The sequence below is a fragment of the Hyla sarda genome, chromosome 1 (genome assembly GCF_029499605.1).
Source record: "Hyla sarda isolate aHylSar1 chromosome 1, aHylSar1.hap1, whole genome shotgun sequence".
NCBI lineage: Eukaryota > Metazoa > Chordata > Amphibia > Anura > Hylidae > Hyla > Hyla sarda.
The window spans coordinates 434,770,824-434,795,426 of NC_079189.1; the positions used below are offsets into that span (position 1 = coordinate 434,770,824).

At 44.7% G+C, this 24,603-nt stretch overlaps 1 protein-coding gene across 1 annotated transcript in view; it reads right to left on the reverse strand.

The window, feature by feature from the left end:
* The window catches only part of GGT5 (gamma-glutamyltransferase 5), a 132,194-nt gene that overhangs the window by 41,891 nt on the left and 65,700 nt on the right, over window positions 1–24,603 (reverse strand). Inside the window, exons 8-10 of the mRNA XM_056531023.1 lie at window positions 16,055–16,245; window positions 14,499–14,593; window positions 7,618–7,730 (exon numbers count right to left, since the gene is read on the reverse strand). Coding sequence (XP_056386998.1) covers window positions 7,618–7,730; window positions 14,499–14,593; window positions 16,055–16,245 — 399 coding nt within the window. The remainder of the gene's footprint in view (window positions 1–7,617; window positions 7,731–14,498; window positions 14,594–16,054; window positions 16,246–24,603) is intronic.

Sequence of the window (24,603 nt, forward strand, 5' to 3'; positions counted from 1 at the left end):
GCTAGGTGGTCGTTGTTCTTTGCCCGTTTTAACTTTGAAATCCATTTTCGCCCTGCTGACAAGAACATTAGGGCCGATGCCCTCTCTCGTTCTTCTGATGCCTCTGAAGTAGAGGTCTCTCCGCAACACATCATTCCTCCGGACTGTCTGATCTCCACTTCTCCAGCTTCCATCAGGCAAACTCCTCCAGGGAAGACCTTCGTTTCTCCACGCCAGCATCTCGGGATTCTCAAATGGGGACACTCCTCCCACCTCGCAGGCCATGCGGGCATCAAAAAATCCTTGCAACTCATCTCTCGATTTTATTGGTGGCCGACTCTGGAGACTGATGTTGTTGATTTCGTGCGGGCCTGTACTGTCTGTGCCCGGGATAAGACTCCTCGCCAGAAGTCTGCTGGTCTCCTTCATCCTCTGCCTGTTCCTGAACAGCCTTGGTCACAGATTGGTATGGACTTTATTACGGACTTGCCCTCATCCCGTGGCAACACAGTTGTTTGGGTGGTCGTTGATCGATTTTCCAAGATGGCACATTTTATTCCTCTTCCTGGTCTTCCTTCAGCGCCTCAGTTGGCAAAGCAATTTTTTGTACACATTTTTCGCCTTCACGGTTTGCCCACGCATATCGTCTCGAATAGAGGCGTCCAATTCGTGTCTAAATTCTGGAGGGCCCTCTGTAAACAGCTCAAGATCAAATTAAACTTCTCTTCTTCTTATCATCCCCAATCCAATGGGCAAGTAGAAAGAATTAATCAGGTCCTGGGTGACTATTTACGGCATTTTGTTTCCTCCCGCCAGGACGACTGGGCAGATCTTCTACCATGGGCCGAATTCTCATACAACTTCAGAGTCTCCGAATCTTCTGCTAAATCCCCATTTTTCGTGGTGTACGGCCGTCACCCTCTTCCTCCCCTCCCTACTCCCTTGCCCTCTGGTTTGCCCGCTGTGGATGAAGTGACTCGTGATCTTTCCACCATATGGAAAGAAACCCAAAATTCTCTTTTACAGGCTTCATCCCAGATGAAAAAATTTGCTGATAAAAAAAGAAGAACTCCCCCCATTTTTGCTCCCGGAGACAAGGTATGGCTCTCCGCTAAATATGTCCGCTTTCGTGTCCCCAGTTACAAACTGGGACCACGCTATCTTGGTCCTTTCAAAATCTTGTGCCAGATTAACCCTGTCTCTTACAAACTCCTTCTTCCTCCTTCTCTCCGTATTCCCAATGCCTTCCATGTCTCTCTCCTTAAACCACTCATCCTTAACCGTTTCTCTCCCAAAGTTGTTTCTCCCACTCCTGTTTCCGGTTCGTCTGACGTCTTCTCTGTGAAGGAGATTCTGGCCTCCAAGACTGTCAGAGGTAAAAGATTTTTTTTTTTGGTAGATTGGGAAAACTGTGGCCCAGAGGAGAGATCCTGGGAACCTGAGGACAACATCCTAGACAAAAGTCTCATCCTCAGGTTCTCAGGCTCCAAGAAGAGGGGGAGACCCAAGGGGGGGGGGGGTACTGTTACGCCGAGCGCTCCGGGTCCCCGCTCCTCCCTGGAGCGCTCGCCGCATCCTCTCATTCACAGCGCCCCGGTCAGACCTGCTGACCGGGTGCGCTGCAATATCTCTCCCAGCCGGGATGCGATTCGCGACGCAGGAGGCGCCCGCTTGCGATGCGCATCCCGGCTCCCGTACCTGACCCGTTCCCCGTCTGTCTTGTCCCGGGGCGCGCGCGGCCCCGCTCCTTAGGGCGCGCGCGCGCCGGGTCTCTGCAATTTAAAGGGCCACTGTGCCACTGATTGGCGCAGCAGGCCTAATCAGTATGTTCACCTGTGCACTCCCTACTTATACCTCACTTCCCCTGCACTCCCTCGCCGGATCTTGTTGCAATTGTGCCAGTGAAAGCGTTCCCTTGTGTGTTCCTAGCCTGTGTTCCAGACCTCCTGCCGTTGCCCCTGACTACGATCCTTGCTGCCTGCCCTGACCTTCTGCTACGTCCGACCTTGCTCTTGTCTACTCCCTTGTACCGCGCCTATCTTCAGCAGTCAGAGAGGTTGAGCCGTTGCTGGTGGCTACGACCTGGTTGCTACCGCCGCTGCAAGACCATCCCGCTTTGCGGCGGGCTCTGGTGAATACCAGTAGCAACTTAGAACCGGTCCACCAACACGGTCCACGCCAATCCCTCTCTGGCACAGAGGATCCACCTCCAGCCAGCCGAATCGTGACAGTAGCTAGGAGGGTATTTGCATGAGTATACATTAAAGCTTTAGCATGCACCAGAGTGTCAAGATTAAGCACCTGTCTGAACAGGTGACAGAGCACCTCACCTTTGTTATGTGAAGAGTTTTTCAGGACAAGCAAATGATCGCCTGGCCACAGCTTTCTATTTGAATGTTATTAAACAAAATGTATGTCTTTTTTTCATATTCTTCAGCCTCTTTTATTTTAATGTTATGGTACTTCTATATTCCCCAGGAGAGAAGTGTATCAGCCATTAGAGAATTATTGCAGGGATCGGGGAAAAAAGCAAGCCTACATTGACTTTGTGTGTGATTCCATCTATCTTATACTAACTTGCAACACCTTCAAGTTCGGAGAAACTTGGTATAAACAAACAAGTGAAGTTTCCATGGGTACACCTGTGGCATGTACCCTAGCAAACTTATATGTAGCAATTTTTGAAAATAAATTTTCAGCCATTAACCCCTACTTGAAGTTTGTGGCAAGCTATCACCGCTTTGTCGATGATATATTCATATTATGGACAGGCTCAGAGCCTGAGTTTCAGGAATTTGTGTTAACACTCAATAGAATCAATGATATGAATCTGTGTTTTACATCAAAAGTGGGGGAAGAAAGAATTAGAGTTCCTGGATGTGCTCATGGTGATAGAAAATGAAGACACTGTTACTAAAGGCTATCACAAGCCAACAGCCTGCAATTATCTGCTTCATTATAGCAGCTATCACCCTGAGCACGTCAAGAAAGCAGTGCCTTATGGCCAATTTTTAAGACTCAGGCGAATAAACAGTAAGGAAGAAGACTTCCTTATACAAGCACAGGATTTGTTGGATCGCTTACTCGCAAGAGGGTACCAAAAACACGCCCTTTTAAAATCAATGGATAGGGCAAAGAATCAAGACAGGAAGTTACTTCTGACAGGTAGAAAAAAATATAATAATAAAAATAAAAAATTTGAAAAAAGAATAATACAGAATCATGAAGGTAGGCACTCCCCCAATATTCCCATTTCCAGAATCACTGCATCACAACAAAGAACAGACAGGTCCTCCCCCTCCTATATTATGTCGTCCTCTGAATCCACCTCCCGTTTTTCTTTTTCATTTTCTTTCAGCCCAATGGCTAAACAGATTAAAAAGTCTATGAGCAACAATTGGTTTTTGATCCAGAATGATGCTGATTTATCAGAGAGCACGAAGCAAAAACCTCTGGTCGCTTTTAGAAAATGTAAGAATATAAAAGACGTCTTAGTGAAGAGTCCTTTCAAAGGTCCCCTAAAAAAGATAATTGGTTAAATAAATCAATTTGTCCCGGGATGTACAAATGTGGTTGTTACGCCGAGCGCTCCGGGTCCCTGCTCCTCCCCGGAGCGCTCGCTGCATTCCTCTCTTTGCAGCGCCCCGGTCAGACCCGCTGACCAGGAGCGCTGCACTGACACTGCCGGCGGGGATGCGATTCGCATAGCGGGACGCGCCCGCTCGCGAATCGCATCCCAAGTCACTCACCTGTCCCAGCCCCCGGCTGTCATGTCCTGGCGCGCACAGCTCCGCTGCTTAGGGCGCGCGCGCGCCAGCTCTCTAAGATTTAAAGGGCCAGTGCACCAATGATTGGTGCCTGGCCCAATCAACCTAATTAGCTTCCACCTGATACCTGGCTATATTACCTCACTTCCCCTGCACTTCCTTGCCGGATCTTGTTGCCTTGTGCCAGTGAAAGCGTTTAGTGTTGTCCAAAGCCTGTGTTCCAGATCTTCTGCTATCCACATTGACTACGAACCTTGCCGCCTGCCCCGACCTTCTGCTACGTCTGACCTTGCCTCTGTCTAGTCCTTCAGTCCCACGCCTTCTCAGCAGTCAGCGAGGTTGAGCCGTTGCCAGCTGATACGACCTGGTTGCTACTGCCGCAGCAAGACCATCCCGCTTTGCGGCGGGCTCTGGTGAAAACCAGTAGCAACTTAGAACCGGTCCACCGACACGGTCCACGCCAATCCCTCGCTGACACAGAGGATCCACATCCAGCCTGCCGAATCGTGACAGTAGATCCGGCCATGGATCCCGCTGAGGTGCCGCTGCCAAGTCTCGCTGACCTACCCATGGTGGTCACTCAGCAATCGCAGCAAATTGCCCAACAAGGACAGCAGCTGTCGCAGTTGACCGCCACGTTACAGCAACTTCTGCCACTGCTACAGCAGCAACCATCTCCTCAGCCAGCTCCTGCACCTCCTCCGCAGCGAGTGGCCGCTCCTAGCCTCCGCTTGTCCCTGCCGGACAAATTTGATGGGGACTCTAGACTCTGCTGTGGATTCTTATCTCAATGTTCCCTACATATGGAGATTTTGTCGGACCAATTTCCTACAGAACGGTCTAAGGTGGCGTTCGTAGTGAGTCTTCTTTCTGGAAAGGCCTTGTCTTGGGCCACACCGCTCTGGGACCGCAATGATCCTGCCGCAGCCACAGTCCAGTCCTTCTTTGCTGAAGTCCGTAGTGTCTTCGAAGAACCAGCCCGAGCTTCTTCTGCCGAGACTGCCCTGCTGAACCTTGTCCAGGGTAATTCTTCAGTAGGCGAGTACGCCATCCGATTTCGTACTCTCGCTTCCGAATTATCTTGGAATAACGAGGCTCTCTGCGCGACCTTTAAAAAAGGCCTATCCAGTAACATCAAGGATGTGCTGGCCGCACGAGAGATTCCTGTCAACCTGCAAGAACTTATCCATTTGGCCACCCGCATTGACATGCGTTTTTCTGAGAGACACCAGGAGCTCCACCAGGAAAAAGACCTTGATCTCTGGGCCTCTCTCTCACAGTATCCTTTGCAATCTACCCCTGTGCTTCCCGCCAAGGAGGCTATGCAAGTGGATCGGTCTCGCTTGACCCTTGAAGAGAGGACTCGCCGTAGGGATAACAATTTATGTCTGTACTGCGCCAGTACCGAACACTTCTTGATGGATTGCCCTATTCGCCCTCCACGTCTGGGAAACACACGCACCCAGCTCACGTGGGTGTGGCGTCTCTTGGTACGAAGTCTGCTTCTCCACGTCTCACTGTGCCCGTGCGGATTTCTCCTTCTGCCAACTCTTCCTTCTCGGCCGCGGCCTTCTTGGTCTCTGGTTCTTCTGGAAATTTTATTCTGGCCTCTTTGGTGAATAAGTTCTGCATCCCGGTGACCCGTCTCGTCAAGCCGCTCTACATTTCCTCGGTCAACGGAGTTAAATTGGACTGCACCGTGCTTTACCGCACAGAACCTCTCTTAATGTGCATTGGACCCCATCACGAAAAGATTGAATTGTTCGTCCTTCCCAACTGTACCTCTGAAGTCCTCCTCGGTCTGCCATGGCTCCAGCATCATTCTCCCACCCTTGACTGGACCACCGGGGAGATCAAGAATTGGGGCCCTGCTTGCCGCAAGAAATGCCTCACGTCTCCTCCCAGTCCCGTCAGGCAAGCCTCGGTGCCTCCTCCTACACCTGGTCTCCCCAAAGCCTAACAGGACTATGCTTTGCCTCCTCATAGCCCCTGTCCTGGTAACACTCTGCCCCGTGCCAAGCTTCACCCTCTGCCCTCCCTCCCCATTCCCACTCCTGCTGAACTGCCTACATTTGATGAGGAAACCCTACAATCGCTCCCAGTGTCCTCGTCCCACGTGAAGCAATTGCAGGACAAAAAAAGGGGGAGACCTAAGGGGGGGTACTGTTACGCCGAGCGCTCCGGGTCCCTGCTCCTCCCCGGAGCGCTCGCGGCGTTCCTCTCTCTGCAGCGCCCCGGTCAGACCCGCTGACCGGGAGCGCTGCACTGACACTGCCGGCGGGGATGCGATTTGCATAGCGGTACGCGCCCGCTCGCGAATCGCATCCCAAGTAACTCACCAGTCCCAGCCCCCGGCTGTCATGTCCTGGCGTGCGCGGCTCCGCTCCTTAGGGAGCGAGCGCGCCAGCTCTCTAAGATTTAAAGGGCCAGTGCACCAATGATTGGTGCCTGGCCCAATCAGCCTAATTAGCTTCCACCTGATCCCTGGCTATATTACCTCACTTCCCCTGCACTTCCTTGCCGGATCTTGTTGCCTTGTGCCAGTGAAAGCGTTTAGTGTTGTCCAAAGCCTGTGTTCCAGATCTTCTGCTATCCACATTGACTACGAACCTTGCCGCCTGCCCCGACCTTCTGCTACGTCTGACCTTGCCTCTGTCTAGTCCTTCAGTCCCACGCCTTCTCAGCAGTCAGCGAGGTTGAGCCGTTGCCGGTGGATACGACCTGGTTGCTACCGCCGCAGCAAGACCATCCCGCTTTGCGGCGGGCTCTGGTGAAAACCAGTAGCAACTTAGAACTGGTCCACCGACACGGTCCACGCCAATCCCTCGCTGACACAGAGGATCCACATCCAGCCTGCCGAATCGTGACAGTGGTACTTGCAACTGGTGTACCCAAGCCTGCACAGACAAAAGTGTGACATTAGGGGATATTGTTATTTCCCCTAAAGATTTATTTTGTTGTAGAACTAGCAATGTAATTTATGCCATATTTTGCCTGTGCAGGCGGTTTTACATAGGGTGTACAATTAGACCCTTAAATGTTAGATTTAGGGAACATTTCTGCTCCATTACAACTAAGAAAGGATCTCCCAGACTCATTACACATGTGTTAGAAGAACATGGAGGAAATGCAAGAATATTAAGATTCATGCCTCTGGAAAAAGTCTTTGCATCCTCAAGTATAGATAGTCGCAAATTACTATTACAACGCAAAGCGAGATGGATCATACGGACCAACCTCGGTCTCAATGATCGCCTTGACATGAGCGTTTTTATTTCATGTGGATCATTTATTTCATGTGAATTTCCTCAATTCCTGTCGAAGATCTATTTGTTTTCTAACTGTATGTGTTGTTGTTACTACTTGATGTAGAATTGTGTATGCAGGTGTGGAATGCCCTTACCTGCTGATGTGGGTGTTCAGGAAGTATTTCACCTGACCCCTTACACACAGGTAGGCGTGACCTGAAGAAGTGGCAGGACCGGCACAAAATAGCTATCGTGACCACACGCTCCTTCTTGGCGCCCCGCCAGAATATGTGTTCTACTGCACCTTGATCCTGAATAAAGAAGCCAGCATCTGATCCATGACATGTGAGTGTCCCCGTTTTTTTCTTTCTTTTGCTACATTGAGATTGCCTTTCCTCTAATGGCCAGAGCACCTGTGGGATTGGATTTCGGTAGGGTTGCAGTCCTGCTGCTGTCTCACCCGTGAGATTCACAACGCAATGAATACTGCTTGACCAGTGCCAGCACCTGTTTTCTATGCGAGTATGTTATATCTACACTGTCTGTTCCTGCACATTAGACTTAGCCAATTACTTCTCTTGGTTGATGCATTTACATATTTTTGTAGGTATTTTCTTACTTACCTGTGCAGTAGCACTTATAATCCTTAGACCACCCGAACCACCTATTACCAGTTGAGACATCTTGTCTTTGGACAAAAGAATGGCTGGTGTCATGGAAGATGGTGGCTGCATCCCTACAATGCCATGAAAGAATAATAATTCTGGTTTAAATCTCTAAAAAATTATTAACACAATAAAATCCACATTTATAGAAAAATCGGACTGATGAAAAATAGCATTGTGTTACTGCTAACACACAGCTTTACCCATTCTCTGCCTGAGCCATATTTGACAGATCAGTTTTTAAGCATTCAAATAGTCCAAATAGTAGATGATCAGTAGATTTTAAAGGATAAAACAAATGATCTTAAAGGAAATCTGTCATCAGTGTCACCTGCACTAACCTGTCGGTACCGACAGATTGTGTAGGTGACACTGATAACAATGGTACTCACCTTGTCCCGTTCCGTGGAGGGGATCTTCGGTAATCTCCTCCGTTAGCTCTGCTCCCGACACCTGGCTTGGTGCATGGGCGGAGCTTACTAATGTCACCTCTGCTGTGAGACCCATCAGAGAGCAGCAACAGCTTGGGGCATGGGCGGAGCTTAGTGACATCACCGCTGCTGCTCCCTGCTGGGTCCCGCTGTGAGAGAACAGCGGGACCCATGCCGGGTGCCCAGAGCAGAGGAGATTACCAAAGATCCCCACCACGGAACGGGACAAGGTGAGTACCGTTGTCATAAGTGTCACCTGCACTACCTGTTGATACTGACAAGTTAGTGTAGATGACACTGGTGACTAGTGTTGAGCGTCATAGGCCATATTCGAATTTGCGAATATTCGCGAATATATGGATGAATATTCGTCATATTCGCGAATATTTGCATAATCGTAATATTCTCGTTTTATTTTCGTGTGTGCGAAAATTAACATATGCGAAAATTAACATATGCGAAAATTTGCATATACAAAAATTAGCATAAGCGAAAATTCGCATATGCGAAAATTAGCATATGCGAAAATTCGCACACCGGTCTCACACAGTAGTATTAGAGCCTTCTTACACCACATAAGCTGGAAGCAGAGAGGGATGATCACTGTGATGTGTACTGTGAAAAAAATAAAAATAAAAAAAAACAATATTCGTAATTACGAATATATAGCGCTATATTCACGAATTCGCGAATATGCGATATTGGCGAATAATATTCGAATTGCGAATATTCGCGAGCAACACTACTGGTGACAGATTTCCTTTAATGTTAAGCCTTCCGGCTCTTCTCTTGCTGGCTTTAACACAGAACTGTCTACCACTACCATTTATTTTTGAGTCCTATTAGCTGGCTGTGGTCACCATTTTTAGGGGAACAGAGGCTGGCATTTGCTAAAGAGTGTTCAAAAACAAATTCTCCAGATGCCAACTGTACCTCTCCTTGGTTCCCCAAGGCTCTGTTCACATCTGTGTTGGAGGAGGTTACATCATTTATATTGTTCTGCACTTATGATGAGAAAGAGCTCTAGAAATTGTCATACAGATGTAAACAAAACCTTACTAGAGCATCATAAAAAGTAAATCCCTTACTGTAAAGGTTTAGCCTTTCATATGGCATTGTTAGGCTATGTGTCTATAGTAATCTGTCTGGGGCAAGCGGTATTCAAACTAAACTGAAGGTGGAGAACAGTCAAGGAAAAGATTTTTGAAATAGTCAAGTTGGGTAGAGAACAGCACAAGTTACCAAAGTGGATGGTAAAAATCTATAGCAAATTTGTTTTAATCTAACATCATGCAGACATGTCCCAGCACTGGGACCCAAACTGGTCAAAACTTTTGACATGTCTACATGATATCTCAAAAATGTTATACTGTAGGTCATAGTAATGGGCTGGTGTTGGTTTCGTTCACTAGGCAGAGAAAATAAAGGAACGGCTTTTAAGTAAATACTCCAGATACTGTATCTATGTCATAGGATTGTGTCGATTTTGTACTGTTAAATACTGTAGCAGAAAAACTTACTTCTATCTTTAGAGTTGAGCTATGATGCAGATAGATGCCGGCCCCCCGCCTCAATGACCGTAATTGGCGGAAAACTTCTGTCTCACTCACTACATATATTTGTAAGATAAATGTGATTGAGTGATTCGAGTATAATGCAATCTGCTTACATGTACACAGTAATAGTAAAGTGTAAATCTATATATGGTACCATGTAATAGGCACTATGAGTGGTTGAAGGTACCTGTGGTCTGAAAGCTGGTTTGCATAGATTGATCCACGGAGCGTTGTTTGTCCTGAGTTGCGGTGAAGGATACCAGTGTGCACGATACAATCCACGGAGCGTTGTTCGTCCAAAGGTATAGTGTGGGTACTGAAACACAGTCCTTCCAAGAGCCCCCAGAGGGACAGTATGACAGGCAGTCCAGGTGGACAGCGGGTGAAGGCGCCGGGAGATCTGCTCCGGCCGTGAGCGTCTCACCGATGCGACCACGCTGTGATAGTTTGCAAGGAGATCTGATTACTGAACGTGACGTCACGATTGCAGCTACAGCAAGGCGCAGGAGCCAAAGAATCATCTAACGAGTTCCGGTCAGTACGCTGACCTTCGTCAGAGATGAAGAGTCACTACTGGCTCCTGGTATTTATGCAAACTATAGATGTTAGTCCGGGCCGGCCCAATATTCATGTTCGCCTCTCTGGCAACCATACTTTCCGGATTGCCAATTTCTAGTGGAGTGTATGCACCATGTCTAATCTTTCTCAGACTCCAATTCTAGTATTTGCACATTCATATACGCAATACTTCCGGACCTTGGCTATACAAAACGCATTAAAAACGCAAGCAAAAAATGCACAATGTGAACATGTTCCTATCTAGAAAATTTGTTGCTGAAACAACAGACTAAACGGTTAAGAATGGGGGGTAAAAATGTCCTACATATCAATATTGCCACTCTGACAGATAACCGGGCTATCATAAGGAATATTACTTTTAATTTATTTAATTTTTTAATTTTTTAAAATTTTTTAAAATATTTTATTTTTAAATGGGACACTTTTCAAAAAAATATATATCATAAAAAGGCAAATAATTCTAGAACGATATTTAAACCGTATGGGGATATTGTGTTTAGATAAAAAATCCAGCGGCTCTCCGTTCTTGACATGTTTGCCACGTGATTTCCACCTCGCCAATGTTTTTTTACTTTTTGTAGTCCAAAAAAATGTGGATTGTGCAAAAGACGCATTGTGCTTCTCCACAAAATGTTTAGAGAGTGGATGGCCCAAAAATTTCCTCTCTATATTATAAATATGTTCTCCAATTCGAGTGGACAAAATGCGTTTTGTCTGTCCCACATACATTTTGCCACATGGGCATTGAATGCCATAAATGACATCTTTAGATTTGCAATTTATGTGCGACTTTATAGTGCTTCTAAAGGAGCCATCCCAACTTTCCACTTCACGCAATGGAGTTCTTTTTAATTCAGTTTTTTTGCAACATTTACATGACCGACATGGGAAAAACCCGTTTTCCTGGAAGAACGTAACCTGGTCTTTACAAGGCTTATTTTTGATAGTCGGTGCCACCCTATTCCCTATGTTAGATGTTTTCTTAAAAATAAAAGTGGGGTGTTTTGGTAGCAATTGTCCCACAATTCTGTCGCCTTTCAGAATTTCCCAATGTTTTTTTACCATTTTCTTAAATAGATAACTCTGATTATTGTAAGTAGTAATAATTGGTACTTTGATATTTTCGGTAGTCTCTATTGATATTTCCTTCCGTTTTTTAGTTAATAAAGTGCTTCGATCCATTTTTTCTACTTGTTCAGCAACTGTCAGTAACATTTCCTTTTCATATTCCTTCTGTATAAAATCATTTTGTAAACTCTCAGCTTCCTTTTTGTATTCGACCACATCCGTACAGTTTCTCCGCAATCTGATAAACTGGCTTCTCGGTATATTTCTAAGCCAGCTGGGGAGGTGACAACTACTCAAGTCTATATAGCTGTTGCTATCAGTAGTTTTTTTTTAAAGTTTTTGTCCTCAATTCGTTATCTTCTATAAAAACTGTTAGGTCCAAAAAATTAATTTCTGTCTGACTAATAGTGGGCGTGAAGGTAAGATAAAATTTGTTTTCATTTAAATTAGTTAAAAATTCATTTAAAAGGTTTTCCGGACCATTCCATATAAAAATGATGTCATAGATAAAACGCCTCCAGAGGACCAGATTTGACGCCAGGCCGGATGCTGGGAGGATATTGGATTCCTCCCACAACCCCATATAGAGGTTAGAATATCCCGGCGCAAATCTGGTCCCCATGGCGGTGCCCCACGTCTGAAGATAAAAGTCGTCATGGTATAAAAAGTAATGATGTTGGAGTATAAATGAAATGCACTCCCCGATGAAATTGGTTTGTTCTTGGGGCAAGGAGGTATGCATAAAGTGCTCGGCTGCTTGGCGCCCTTTTTCATGTTCTATTATAGTATATAAGGACGTAACGTCCAGGGTCCCTAAGATGTATTCAGGTTTCCAGGTTATCTCTCCGAGTATCTGGAGAATATGTGTAGTGTCCTTCAGGTATGTTGGAAGTTGGACCACATATTTTTGTAGCTGAAGGTCCACATACTTCGACAGGTTGGATGTAAGGCAGTCAATCCCTGATTTACTTTTTTATCTAAACACAATATCCCCATACGGTTTAAATATCGATCTAGAATTATTTGCCTTTTTATGATATATATATTTTTGAAAAGTGTCCCATTTAAAAATCAAATATTTTAAAATTTTTTAAAAAATTTAAAAAATTTAATAAATTAAAAGTAATATTCCTTATGATAGCCCGGTTATCTGTCAGAATGGCAATATTGATATATAGGACATTTTTACCCCCCCCCCCCATTCTTAACCGTTTAGTCTGTTGTTTCAGCAACAAATTTTCTAGATAGGAACATGTTCACATTGTGCATTTTTTGCTTGCGTTTTTAATGCGTTTTGTATAGCCAAGGTCCGGAAGTATTGCGTATATGAATGTGCAAATACTAGAATTGGAGTCTGAGACATAGATTGATTAATACACTATCCATAAAGATTAGACATGGTGCATACACTCCACTAGAAATTGGCAATCCGGAAAGTATGGTTGCCAGAGAGGCGAACATGAATATTGGGCCGGCCCGGACTAACATCTATAGTTTGCATAAATACCAGGAGCCAGTAGTGACTCTTCATCTCTGACGAAGGTCAACGTACTGACCGAAACGCGTTAGATGATTCTTTGGCTCCTGCGCCTTGCTGTAGCTGCAATCGTGACGTCACGTTCAGTAATCAGATCTCTTTGCAAACTATCACAGCGTGGTCGCATCGGTGAGACGCTCACGGCCGGAGCAGATCTCCCGGCGCCTTCACCCGCTGTCCACCTGGACTGCCTGTCATACTGTCCCTCTGGGGGCTCCTGGAAGGACTGTGTTTCAGTACCCACACTATACCTTTGGACGAACAACGCTCCGTGGATTGTATCGTGCACACTGGTATCCTTCACCGCCACTCAGGACAAGCAACGCTCCATGGATCAATCTATGCAAACCAGCTTTCAGACCACAGGTACCTTCAACCACTCATAGTGCCTATTACATGGTACCATATATAGATTTACACTTTACTATTACTGTGTACATGTAAGCAGATTGCATTATACTCGAATCAATCAATCACATTTATCTTACAAATATATGTAGTGAGTGAGACAGAAGTTTTCCGCCAATTACGGTCATTGAGGCGGGGGGCCGGCAACTATCTGCATCTTAGCTCAACTCTAAAGATAGAAGTAAGTCTTTCTGCTACAGTATTTAACAGTACAAAATCGACACAATCCTATGACATAGATACAGTATCTGGAGTATTTACTTAAAAGCCGTTCCTTTATTTTCTCTGCCTAGTGAACGAAACCAACACCAGCTCACTCCTCAAAATCTTCTTATCTCATCCAGATGCTAATAAACCAACTGCATTAGTAAGTTTGTTCCCATATGTGTGTTCCTTTTATGTGCGCCGATACACAAACACAATTTATCCTTGAGCTTATTCCTTTTATTTGGGCCCCAGCCAGGACCCTCATTGTTGTATCTTGGCTGCCTAAAAGGGAACCATCCCTGCGCCAGTGATTATATACTACAGGTCATAGTAATGCTTTAAGTATAATGGGAAGAAATTGCATTAGAAGGGAATGCATAGCACAAAGTTATATGTCCCACATAGACAGGGCCAGGACAACAGGTAAGCAAACATAGGCACCCACCTAGGGTGCCACCGCATACCTGAGACACAAAAGGGGCACACTGGCAGCAGGGAATACAGGGTGCATGCTACAGGGTGCACTGCTTTCCACTGTATGCACATCCTTAGCATGGGGGTGCAGTTGAAAGCTGCCTGTGACTGAGAAAAGGAGCAATTGACTCCTTGTCCTATCACTCACCCTTACCCACAGGAGAGTACTTTTCTACCTACATAGAGCACCTATGTACCTACTGGGGGTCCTTTCTACATACTGGGGGTAGCTAGCTACCTACTGGGGGGCACCTAAAGACATTCAAAGATGCCATGCATTTAGCATTGCTTAATAGGCTTACACGTATTTCAACCTGGGAGCCCTTGTTAGCCTCCTCTGGGCCATAGAAACCATCAGCACTCCTTGACTCTGTAGGCACCCTCTAACTTTCTTAAACTCCTTAGGTGCCACTGTAACTTAGACAATGACATCTAAGGGGTTAAACGGTTGATGTTGGCGCTTTATCAGATGGTGGCTGTTACCATGGGAATATGGATGCATGTTCAGGGGTTAACAACACTTATTTTGGTACATAATAAACACAAAAAAGAAAAGATGGAAAAGTATTAAGAACTCACCTTCCTTTAAGGACACCATTGGGATATTGCAGAAATCCGCTAGCTGATTGTTAAAGATTATTCCTGTGCTTTGTGAATAAATCATGGAACCAAAGCTAGTTTTTAGAAAAGGAAAACAGGGATTCAGAATTTTATCAGGATTCTTTCCCATTAGAACAGAAAATTTTTGAAATACCCTAACACAAGATGTTTATTTTGCTTTCTACTAATGAGCTGTAAAAACTAGATCTTGATAGGCATATGTGTTTTATTCATGTAAATGCATCTTCGGGGGCTTTAATATTACTGGTATATTCTTAGGCCTGCTGCTTCTAATGGGCCATTATAAAAATTGATTGGAAAATAAAAGAAGGCATGGCTGTGAATGTAAGAATAAAATATTTACAAATGACTTGGTCATTAAAGGGCTATTAAAAATGTATCCATTATCTCTAGAACGGGGCCCGACTCTCCCTGCTAATCTTCTGAGGTTAACAGAGTTCTGTCGGCCAGTCTATCAGGAAAAAATTGTGCACAAGCTATTTTTTTTCCCTCCACTTAAAGGGGTACTCCACTGGGAATTATTTTTTTTAAAATCAACTGGTGCCAGAAAGTTAAACAGATTTTACTTATTACTTATTACTTCTATTTCAAAATCTTAACCTTTACAGTACTTATCAGCTGATGTATGTTCCAGGGGAAGTTCTTTTTTCATTTAATTTCCTTTCTGTTTTACCACAGTGCTCTCTACTGACACCACTGTCCATTTTAGGAACTGTCCAGAGTAGGAGCAAATCCCCATATCAAACCTATCCTGCTCTGGATAGTTCCTAAAATGCACAGAGGTGTCAGCAGAGAGCACTGTGGCCAGACAGAAAGGAAATTCAAAAAGAAAATAACTTCCTGTGGAGCATATAACAGCTAATAAGTATGGAAGGATTAAGATTTTTAATTAAAAGTAATTTACAAATCTGTTTAACTTTCTGGCACCAGTTGGTTTAAAAAATTTTTACCCCTTTAACTCTGATAAAATACAGGATCTCTGTCGGTCCATTCGGCAGGGGAAAAAAAGAACCGAACTGACCCAGAATAGGTCAGAGCACAATGATAATATGAACCTAGCCTTAGCAGTGATAGGCCACTCAGCCAATCATCTCAGTCATTGTCCCTTCTCAGTCAGTGATTGGATGAGTGGGCTGTCACTTTTGAGACGAGTATGTCTTAAAAGGTGGGGTATGAGGAGAGTCAGGCCCTGTCCTATGAAAATGGGATACGTTTTTTATAGGCAGCAGGGAACAGGTGACAGGTTCCTATTTAGGCTAGGTTTATACTGCATTAGTGCACTTGTTAGTTCTATCCATCTGCATCCCGCTTAAATCAGGATGCCAACATATATTGTTAAGGAGAGCAGACCCCATTGATTTCTATGGGGTGACTCCATTTGGGACCTATGCGCCATATTAAGTAGACTCAAAAGAGCGGATATGACTAACGGGTGCCCTTACATAGTATGGACCTAGCCTTATTTTGTTACAAACAGTATCCCAACCCCATAAGAAAACATGCCAGTCTCTTACACGTGATTGATGGAGCTAGTGGCAGAAACAGACGATCCATCTTTGCTGATCACAGAGACGTGAGTTGTGCCAAAGGTCTGTTTATTTTTAACTGTAGACAGATTATAATAATGGAAGTCATGATCACCATAGTCATCAATTTTGTTCCTGATTTCCTTTGCATAATTCTTAGAGAACCAGGTTTTTGTGAACTATAAATAAAAAGAGGGAAGAAACATAACTGATAAGAAAAATGACAGTAAAAAATATACCTAAAAAGTTGAAAAGCTGAATGACTTTGCAAATATTTTCCTTTATTATTTCATGGCCATGCTGATTTAAAGCATGTACTGTAATCCATTCATTTCTGTTGTTTGTTGTTAAAACTAAAGAACAGGATGGCGCAAAATTTAATTATTGATTTAATGAAAAAGTACTTTATTTGATAAATACAAAAATACAGATAAAAAACATCATCATCCCTTTCCCACCCACTAAAAAACGATAAAACTATAGTGGGTGGGATAGGGATGCTGAGGTTTTTATCTGTATTTTTGTATTTAGGTAATAAAGTACTTTTTCATTAAATCAATGAATCAAAGCTGACTGTGTTTTACCACATATTAAGTATATGTAGCAGCATGCAGCAAGCTCTTCTACATATGCTACATTTGCCGTGAAAGACAGTCTGCTCTACTAAATTTGCAATAGAACACTGTCAGCCCTCCTGCAAATCCTACATTTCAACATATATACACATTTATACATCCATTACACTATCTTATTCCCCTGTGCATTGTGCCAAATTCTCACCCCTTACTCCCTGTGCCGCATAATTTCCCCTTGATCCCAACCCCCTTGTGCCATTTCATTCCCCCTTGATTACCCTCTGTAAATTCATCACAACCCCCCCACCCCGCTCTTAATGAAATGGCACAGGGGGATAAAGAGGGACTAAAATGGCACAGGGGGTGATAGAGAGGGGGTGAAAAATTAGCAAAGAGGGCAATAAGGGGGGAAATAAAAAGCACAGGGGGGATCAAGAGGAAATTATATGGCATAGGGAGTAATAAAGGGTGGAGGATTTGGCACAGGGGAATAAAGTGGCACGGGGGGGATAAGGGAAGGAGGAAGATGAATGATTTGGCTGGCAGACCTATAGAAGCAGGGGACCACTGTTTAAACATCTTCTGCTGCTGTGCTGGGGGCTTGGACCCCTTATTGGCTGTACCCCCTGGCGGCTATTGGGAATGCCCCCTATTTGGAGGGTGCAAATCTTATGGGACTCTGCCGGGGAATGAAAAACTGTCCGCTATTGGGAGGTGTCTCCTATTGGGAGGTATCCACTAAGGGAGATTTCTCTGTAGTTGTATTTTCTATTGAAATGTACCAGAGCAGACTGTTTAGAAAGCAATTACAGGAACTTGTGCACTTGGGGGCAGAGGATGGATTCTTTACAGTTAAACAGGCCGAGTTTATTATGATTAAATGTCTGGTTATCCCCATTTTTCACTCCCACCCCAAAGTCCACAAGGACACCTTCCCTCCTCCCATGAGATTACTAGTTTCATTTGTAATTTTTTTTCTTTGCAAGTTCTAGATGTGCTTTAAAAGGAAAACTGGCAGCTTGCTTCCCCCGCACTATCCAGCAGTACTGGCTGGCAGTGCGGGGGACACTGATCAGTTTGATGCATACTGTGCCCGGACCTGCCCCGCCGTTCTGCCGAAATCTTCGATTTTCTGTGTATGCTAATTAGGTGCTAACTGGCACACAACATTGGACAAACGGGAGTCAGTGATAATCAGGGCAAACCTCCTCGCTCCAAGGAGTGGGCCTGGGCACATCTGTAAAGGAACTTTGTCGTAGAGACTTGGGATCCATAGCGGGTGGATCTGGATACTCCTCCTGGACAACTGTTCCCTTGACACTTGGAGGTAGAAGGCCAAAGGGATTTGTGTCCCAATCTTCAGAGGGGAAATAGGCAAACGGAATCTGTGTAGGGTTCTTAGGCCTGGCTTTGCACAGGGGTATATTCCACAATCTCCCTGCTCTTGAGAGAATGCATTTCTGGGGGGGAGATAGTCCCTCTGCACTGCCCTCCTGTTCACTAGGAGGATGCCCCGTGGTGACAGTCCATAAGGGTGCCAAACCCCCTCACTTTGTTGAATTTGACTACAGTGGAACTCTAGGGGTGGTTCACCCTCTCGGGAGTGCTGTAACTTCCGTATGTATAGGGCCTCCAGCTCTTTGGTGTCCTGCTGCTGTTTCTGGCGTAACTCAAACGGTAGCGGCCTAGGCCCGTATCTCTCTAATCTCTGGGCACTCAGTTCCTCCACAATTGCGGCTACCTCAGTGCCTCTTTTGGCCCCTTAAGACTGGGCCGGAGGAACTGAGGGAAGGGGCTTCCCTGGCAAGGGAAGGAGATGCTCCCGCATGCACTGGATCAATGCGGGCTCGTCACCAAACAGCCATCTGTGTAATGGTGGTGACAGAGGACGTGCTGGTGGCTGCTGGGCCTGGGGCACGGGCTCTGGACTAGGGGTAGATGGAGGGGTAGAGAAAGCGGCACCAGCCGGGGTACTCACTTACGACTGTATCTCGGCCCAGGATCCCCTGCTCCGGTGATGGGGTGACAACCTCACCGGTGACGGCTCTCGTGATGACTTAGGCTTACCTTCAGCCAGGGTTGTGGCCCACTCTCCATCGTCCTATGGCAAAGGGACCTTCAGGTGGGCATTGTCGATCCCGATGGAAAGCTTGTACAGGCAATCCAATAACTCCTGGAACACGGCAATCAGCCGATTCTCCGGTTCCAACTTGGGACTCTTGGCACATGTGGATTGCTGCGACTACCCCATCTTCTTGCTACTCGCCAGCGCTTCTAGTGAACTGAAGAGGTCAGGCTCCGCATCGGTTCTTATACTGGTCTCCGACAAGATGCCTGCCAGCCAGAAGGACGTCATCAGCAAGGCCTGGAATCGGAATCGACTCAGCGGTGCATCCTCTTTGTGCGCCCCCCCTGGCAACAAGGGCAGACCTTTCAAGTTCCACTTCGGACTGGACACGGCAACATGATCTCCACACCCAGGGGCGGGATGCTGGCTCTGGCGGGAACCTTTCGCCAGCTCAACCATCAGGTTAACCCTTTCAGGTACAGCAGACATTTTGGCGCGCAACATGGCCTCCGTTCACATTGTCAATATAACTTTTGCAGACTTCCTCACAATAAACAGCACAATTTTCTTCATCTCCCCCTCTACTTTTTCAGTGCCACGGTAAAGACAATAACAACGTCCTGTACACTTTTCTGGCACAAACTTTTTTGCAACTGCGTGCGATTTTCTTTGGAGACAGTTCAGACTAGGGGGGAGGACTTTATGGCTTAGGCACACACCTGTATCATGTTCGTGACGCCAACGTTTTGTAGTGTCTGGGGGTGCGAAGGCAAGGTGTATGGGGCAGATGTTGTTCTTTTTTGTGTTATCATACTCCGACAGCTGTAACTTTTTTATTTTTCGTCCGACGCCATTGAGTGAAGGCTTATTTTTTTCCGGGAAAAGCTGTACTTTTTATTGCTATTATTTTTGCGATACATGCGTTTTGTTTTTTTTCAGCGTTCACAGTGCGGGATAATTTACATTAAAGCTTTATAGTACACATCATTAGGATTTAGGCAATACCTAGTATGTATATGATTTGTGTGTTTTTTTTTTTACAAAATAATCACGTGGTATCCTGAAGCGAAACACCCTTGTCTACTTTCCCTGTCAGGTGGATGTCATTATATGGTGCTCGCTTCTGCCACCCCAGCTCCTTGTCTAAATGTATTATGTCATGGCAAATGCCTTTATTGTGTTTCTCACTGTCTGATTTGATTGTATCTTAAATATCATGTAAACAATTTGTGGTGACACAGGGGTGAAGGAATTCTTATCACTTTGTGACGCTAGGGCACTGCTAGCCTATACACTGGCCAAGGTGGAGATAGCTTCTCCTGGGCCAGACATGGTGGGTAATAAACAGACTGACGTCAGGTTATGGATAACTGCCTTTTCCTGAATGCAGGTGTTATTACACATAGTACGGAGCAGAGTAGAAGGGATGCAGTGTAACCCTTGGGAGCCCTTTTGCCTTGCTGGGACTTGAGACTGAAAGATTTCCCACACTGACTAGGGTTCTGACAAGGTCCAATCACTATCACCGCCAGGGCTTGACTCACCACTGTATGGGGGAACACTTGCAGAATGGCAGGGCTGACTTGAGAAGATTTAGGTGTCACCTAGCAATGCAAGCAAGTGTACTGCCTCTGGGAATGCAGAGGCAGTGTACTAGAATAGTGAAGCAAGAGCTGTCAGCTCCTGCTCCTCCATTCACTCACATGCTGTAGACACTTCTGGCTTGCAGCAAGTGACCCACAGGGGGCAGTATATTTTAGGGGCACATTACAGCGGCATTATATCTGAGGGGCACATGACAGGGGATATTTAATGTAAGGGGCACAGAACAGGGGGCATTTTATGTCAGTGGCACATAACAGGGGGCATTATATGTGAGGGGCACAGGACAGGGGGCATTATAAGTGAGGGGCAAATGACGGGGAATTATAAGTGAGGGGCACATGACGGGGCATTATATGAGAGGGGCACGTGATGGGCATTATATGTGAGGGACACAGGACAGGGGGTATTATATGTGGCACATGACGTGGAATTATATGTGAGGGGCACAGGGTTAAGTGGTGGGGAGCACAAGGGCATTAGCATTATCTGTGGGGGCACAGGGCAGAAGGAATTATTATGTGGGGGGAACAGAACAAGGCATTATTATGTGGAGGGGAACAGGACGGGGCATATTTATTATGTGTGAGCACAGGACAGGGGGCATTATAATTATGTTGGGGGCACAGGTCAGGGGGCATTAATATGATGAGGGCACAGGACAAGGTACACTGTGTGGTTGAATTATATTCAGATGGTACAGTGTGTGCCAGTATTATATTTAGGGGGTACAGTGTGTAGTAGTATTATATACAGAGGGTACAGTGTGTGGTAGTATTATATTCAAAGAGTGCAGTGTGTGGTAGTATTATATTCACAGGGTACAGTGTGTGGCAGTTTTATATTCAGAGGGTACAGTGTGTGGCAGTTTTATATTCAGAGGGTACAGTGTGTAGCAGTATTATATTCAGAGAGAGCAGTGTGTAGCAGGGTTATAATGATTATTGTTTTCATATAAAGGATCAGAAGGCGCTGACATAGTGAGGAGCCAATGTCATTTGGGCGTCATATTCTGCAGAGAGAAGATTTTGCTGGATGAAGTCCTGGTGGTATGTACCATCTGAAATAGATAAGGGAAGACTATAGAGAAGACGTCACCTGTAGTCACTGATATAATTCTGTATTCTCCTCACTAAAGAGAAGATGTCACCTGTAGTCACTGATATCATTGTGTATTCTCCTCACTATAGAGAAGATGTCACCTGTAGTCACTGATATTATTGTGTATTCTCCTCACTGTAGAGAAGATGTCACCTGTAGTCACTGATATCATTGTGTATTCTCCTCACTATAGAGAAGACGTCAGCTGTAGTCACTGATATCATTGTGTATTCTACTCACTATAGAGATGTCACTTGTAGTCCCCGATATTATTCAGTATTCTCCTCACTATAGAGAAGACGTCACCTGTAGTCACTGATATCAATTTGTATTCTCTTCACTATATAGAAGACATCACCTGTAGTCACTGATATCATTGTGTATTCTCCTCGCTATAGAGAAGACGTCACCTGTAGTCACTGATATCATTGTGTATTCTCCTCACTATAGAGAAGACGTCACCTGTAGTCACTGATATCATTGTGTAAGCTGCCTGACTGTCCCATCAGAGCTGTAGTCATTTGTAAATTATGCAATTATGATGGGTGAAACAACTCCCAGCATAACCTTACCACTGCTTAGGTCATACTGCGATCTTTAGTTTTAAAGGAGTACTCCGGTGGAAAACTTTTTTTTTAAAATCAACTGGTGCCAGAAAGTTAATCAGATTTGTAAATTACCTCTATTAACAAAAAATCTTAATCGTTATAGTACATATTAGCATCTGCATACTACAGAGGAAATTATTTTCTTTTGGATTTCTTTTCTGTCACGAACACAGTGCTCTCTGCTGACACCTCTGTCCATTTCAGGAAATGTCCAGAGCAGCATAAGTTTGCTATGGGGATTTTCTCCTTCTCTGGACAGTTCCTGAAATGGACAGAGGTGTCAACAGAGAGCACTGTGTTTGTGACAAAAAAGAAATCCAAAAAGAAAATAATTTCCTCTGTAGTATACAGATGCTAATAAGTACTGGAAGGATTAAGAATTTTTTAAAAGAAGCTATTTACAAATCTGTTTAACTTTCTGGCATCAGTTGATTAAAAAAAAAAAATGTTTTCCACCGGAGTACCCCTTTAAATGGTTAAAACTTCTCTAGCACTGTCCCATTCTATGGCAATTAGTATATTTGATTATTATAGTGGGAATAATTTTATGCAACGAACTACACTACTGGCGTCTGTCACAACAGGCTAAAAAAATTGGCCTGTGACACCAACCCTAGCAATGCCACTGCAGCATGGCACATCTTTGTTTGGAATTAAAAAAAAGTTAAAGATTGACATTAATCCTTTATCAATGAGTTGCTGAGAAAAGGTTTAACTGACTGTCGATTTCATGTCACCTCACACATAAAGAGGACAAAACACCTACAAAGCTATTAGGATGGTTTGCAGCTAGGCATGTTGTTATAATGAGACTTTATGTTGGTAGAACTTCCAAATCCCATAAGGGCATTGTCACGTTCAGGGTAGGGATTAATGCCGATCTGGATCTTGCCCTAACCGCTGTTCCTACCTACTTTGACAATATACCCTATGGTAGCCTCCAACTGAATGACGGTCTTTAAACTACTAAAACAGGACAGCAGTGAAGAAGCATTAAAAAAATTGAGAAAAATGTAGAATATGTAAAAAACAGATAAAAGCCACAAAAATAGAGAAAAAAAGGTTAGAATTGAAAGTGTAGACGTAGGTATAGAGGGGGGGGGGGATAAGGAAAAAGCAAATATATTAAACACATTCTTCTCCACTGTATTCATAGAGGAAATGAAATGCCAGGCGAAATACAGCGAGATAAGGTAAACTCCCCAGTACAGGTCACCTGTCTAACCAAGGAAGAACAGTGCCGCCTTCAAAAAAATAGACAAATTACCAAGTCCAGATGGCATCCACCCCATGTTCTAAAGGAATTAAGTAATGTAATAGACAGACCCCTATTTTTTATATTCAAGGACTCTATAGTGACAGGGTCTGTTCCCCAGGACTAGCGCATAGGAATTATTGGCCTGTTAGTTTAACCTCTTTTGTATGTAAATTGTTTGAAGGTTTTCTAAGGAATGCTATTTTAGAGTATCTTTGTAAAAATAAATGTATGACTCCATATCAGCATGGCTTTATGAGGGATTGGTCCTGTCAAACTAACCTGATCTACTTTTATGAGGAGGTGAGCTCCAGACTGGACCAGGGGCAATCGCTGGATGTCGTATATCCGGATTTTTCCAAAGCATTTGATACGGTGCCACATAAAAGATTGGTGCATAAAATGAGAAGGATTGGGCTGGGGAGAATGTGTGTAAGTGGGTAAGTAACTGGCTCAGCGATAGGAAACAGAGGGTGGTTATTAATGGTGCTTATTCTGATTGGGTCACTGTTACTAGGGGGGGTACCACAGGGGTCAGTCTTGGGTCCTGTTCTATTTAATAGATTCATTAATGACCTTGTAGAGGGGTTGAATAGTAAAGTAGCAATCTTTGCAGATGATACTAAACTCTGTAAAGTGGTAAACACTATAGAGGACAGTGCAATGTCACAAATGGATCTGGATAGGTTGGAGGTTTGGGCTGGGAAGTGGCAGATGAGGTTCAACACTGATAAATGTAAGGAAATGCACATGGGGAGGAAAAATCTGGAGCTGGGATTATGTATTAAATGGGAGAACACTTGGGACGACTGACGTGGAAAAGGACTTAGGGGTCTTAGCTAACAGTAAATTTAGCTGTAGTGACCAGTGTCAGGCAGCTGCTGCCAAGGCAAATAAAATCATGGGGTGCATCAATAGGGGCATAGATGCCCATAACAAGGAAATAATTCTACCACTGTACAAATCACTAGTCAGACCACACATAGAATACTGTGTACAGTACTGGGCACGAGTGTACAAGAAAGATATAGTGGAGCTGGAGAGGGTTCACAGACGGGCAACCAGGGTAATACGGGGAATGGGAGGACTACAGTACCCAGAAAGATTATCAGAATTGGGGTTATTTAGTTTAGAAAAAAGAAGGCTTAGGGGAGACCTAATAACTATGTATAAATATATCAGTGGACAGTACAGAGATCTCTCCCATCTATTTATATCCAGGACTGTATTCATAACAAGGGGGCATCCTCTACGTTTAGAGGAATGAAGGTTTCTACACCAGCACAGACGGGGGTTATTTACTGTAAGAGCATTGAGACTATGGAACT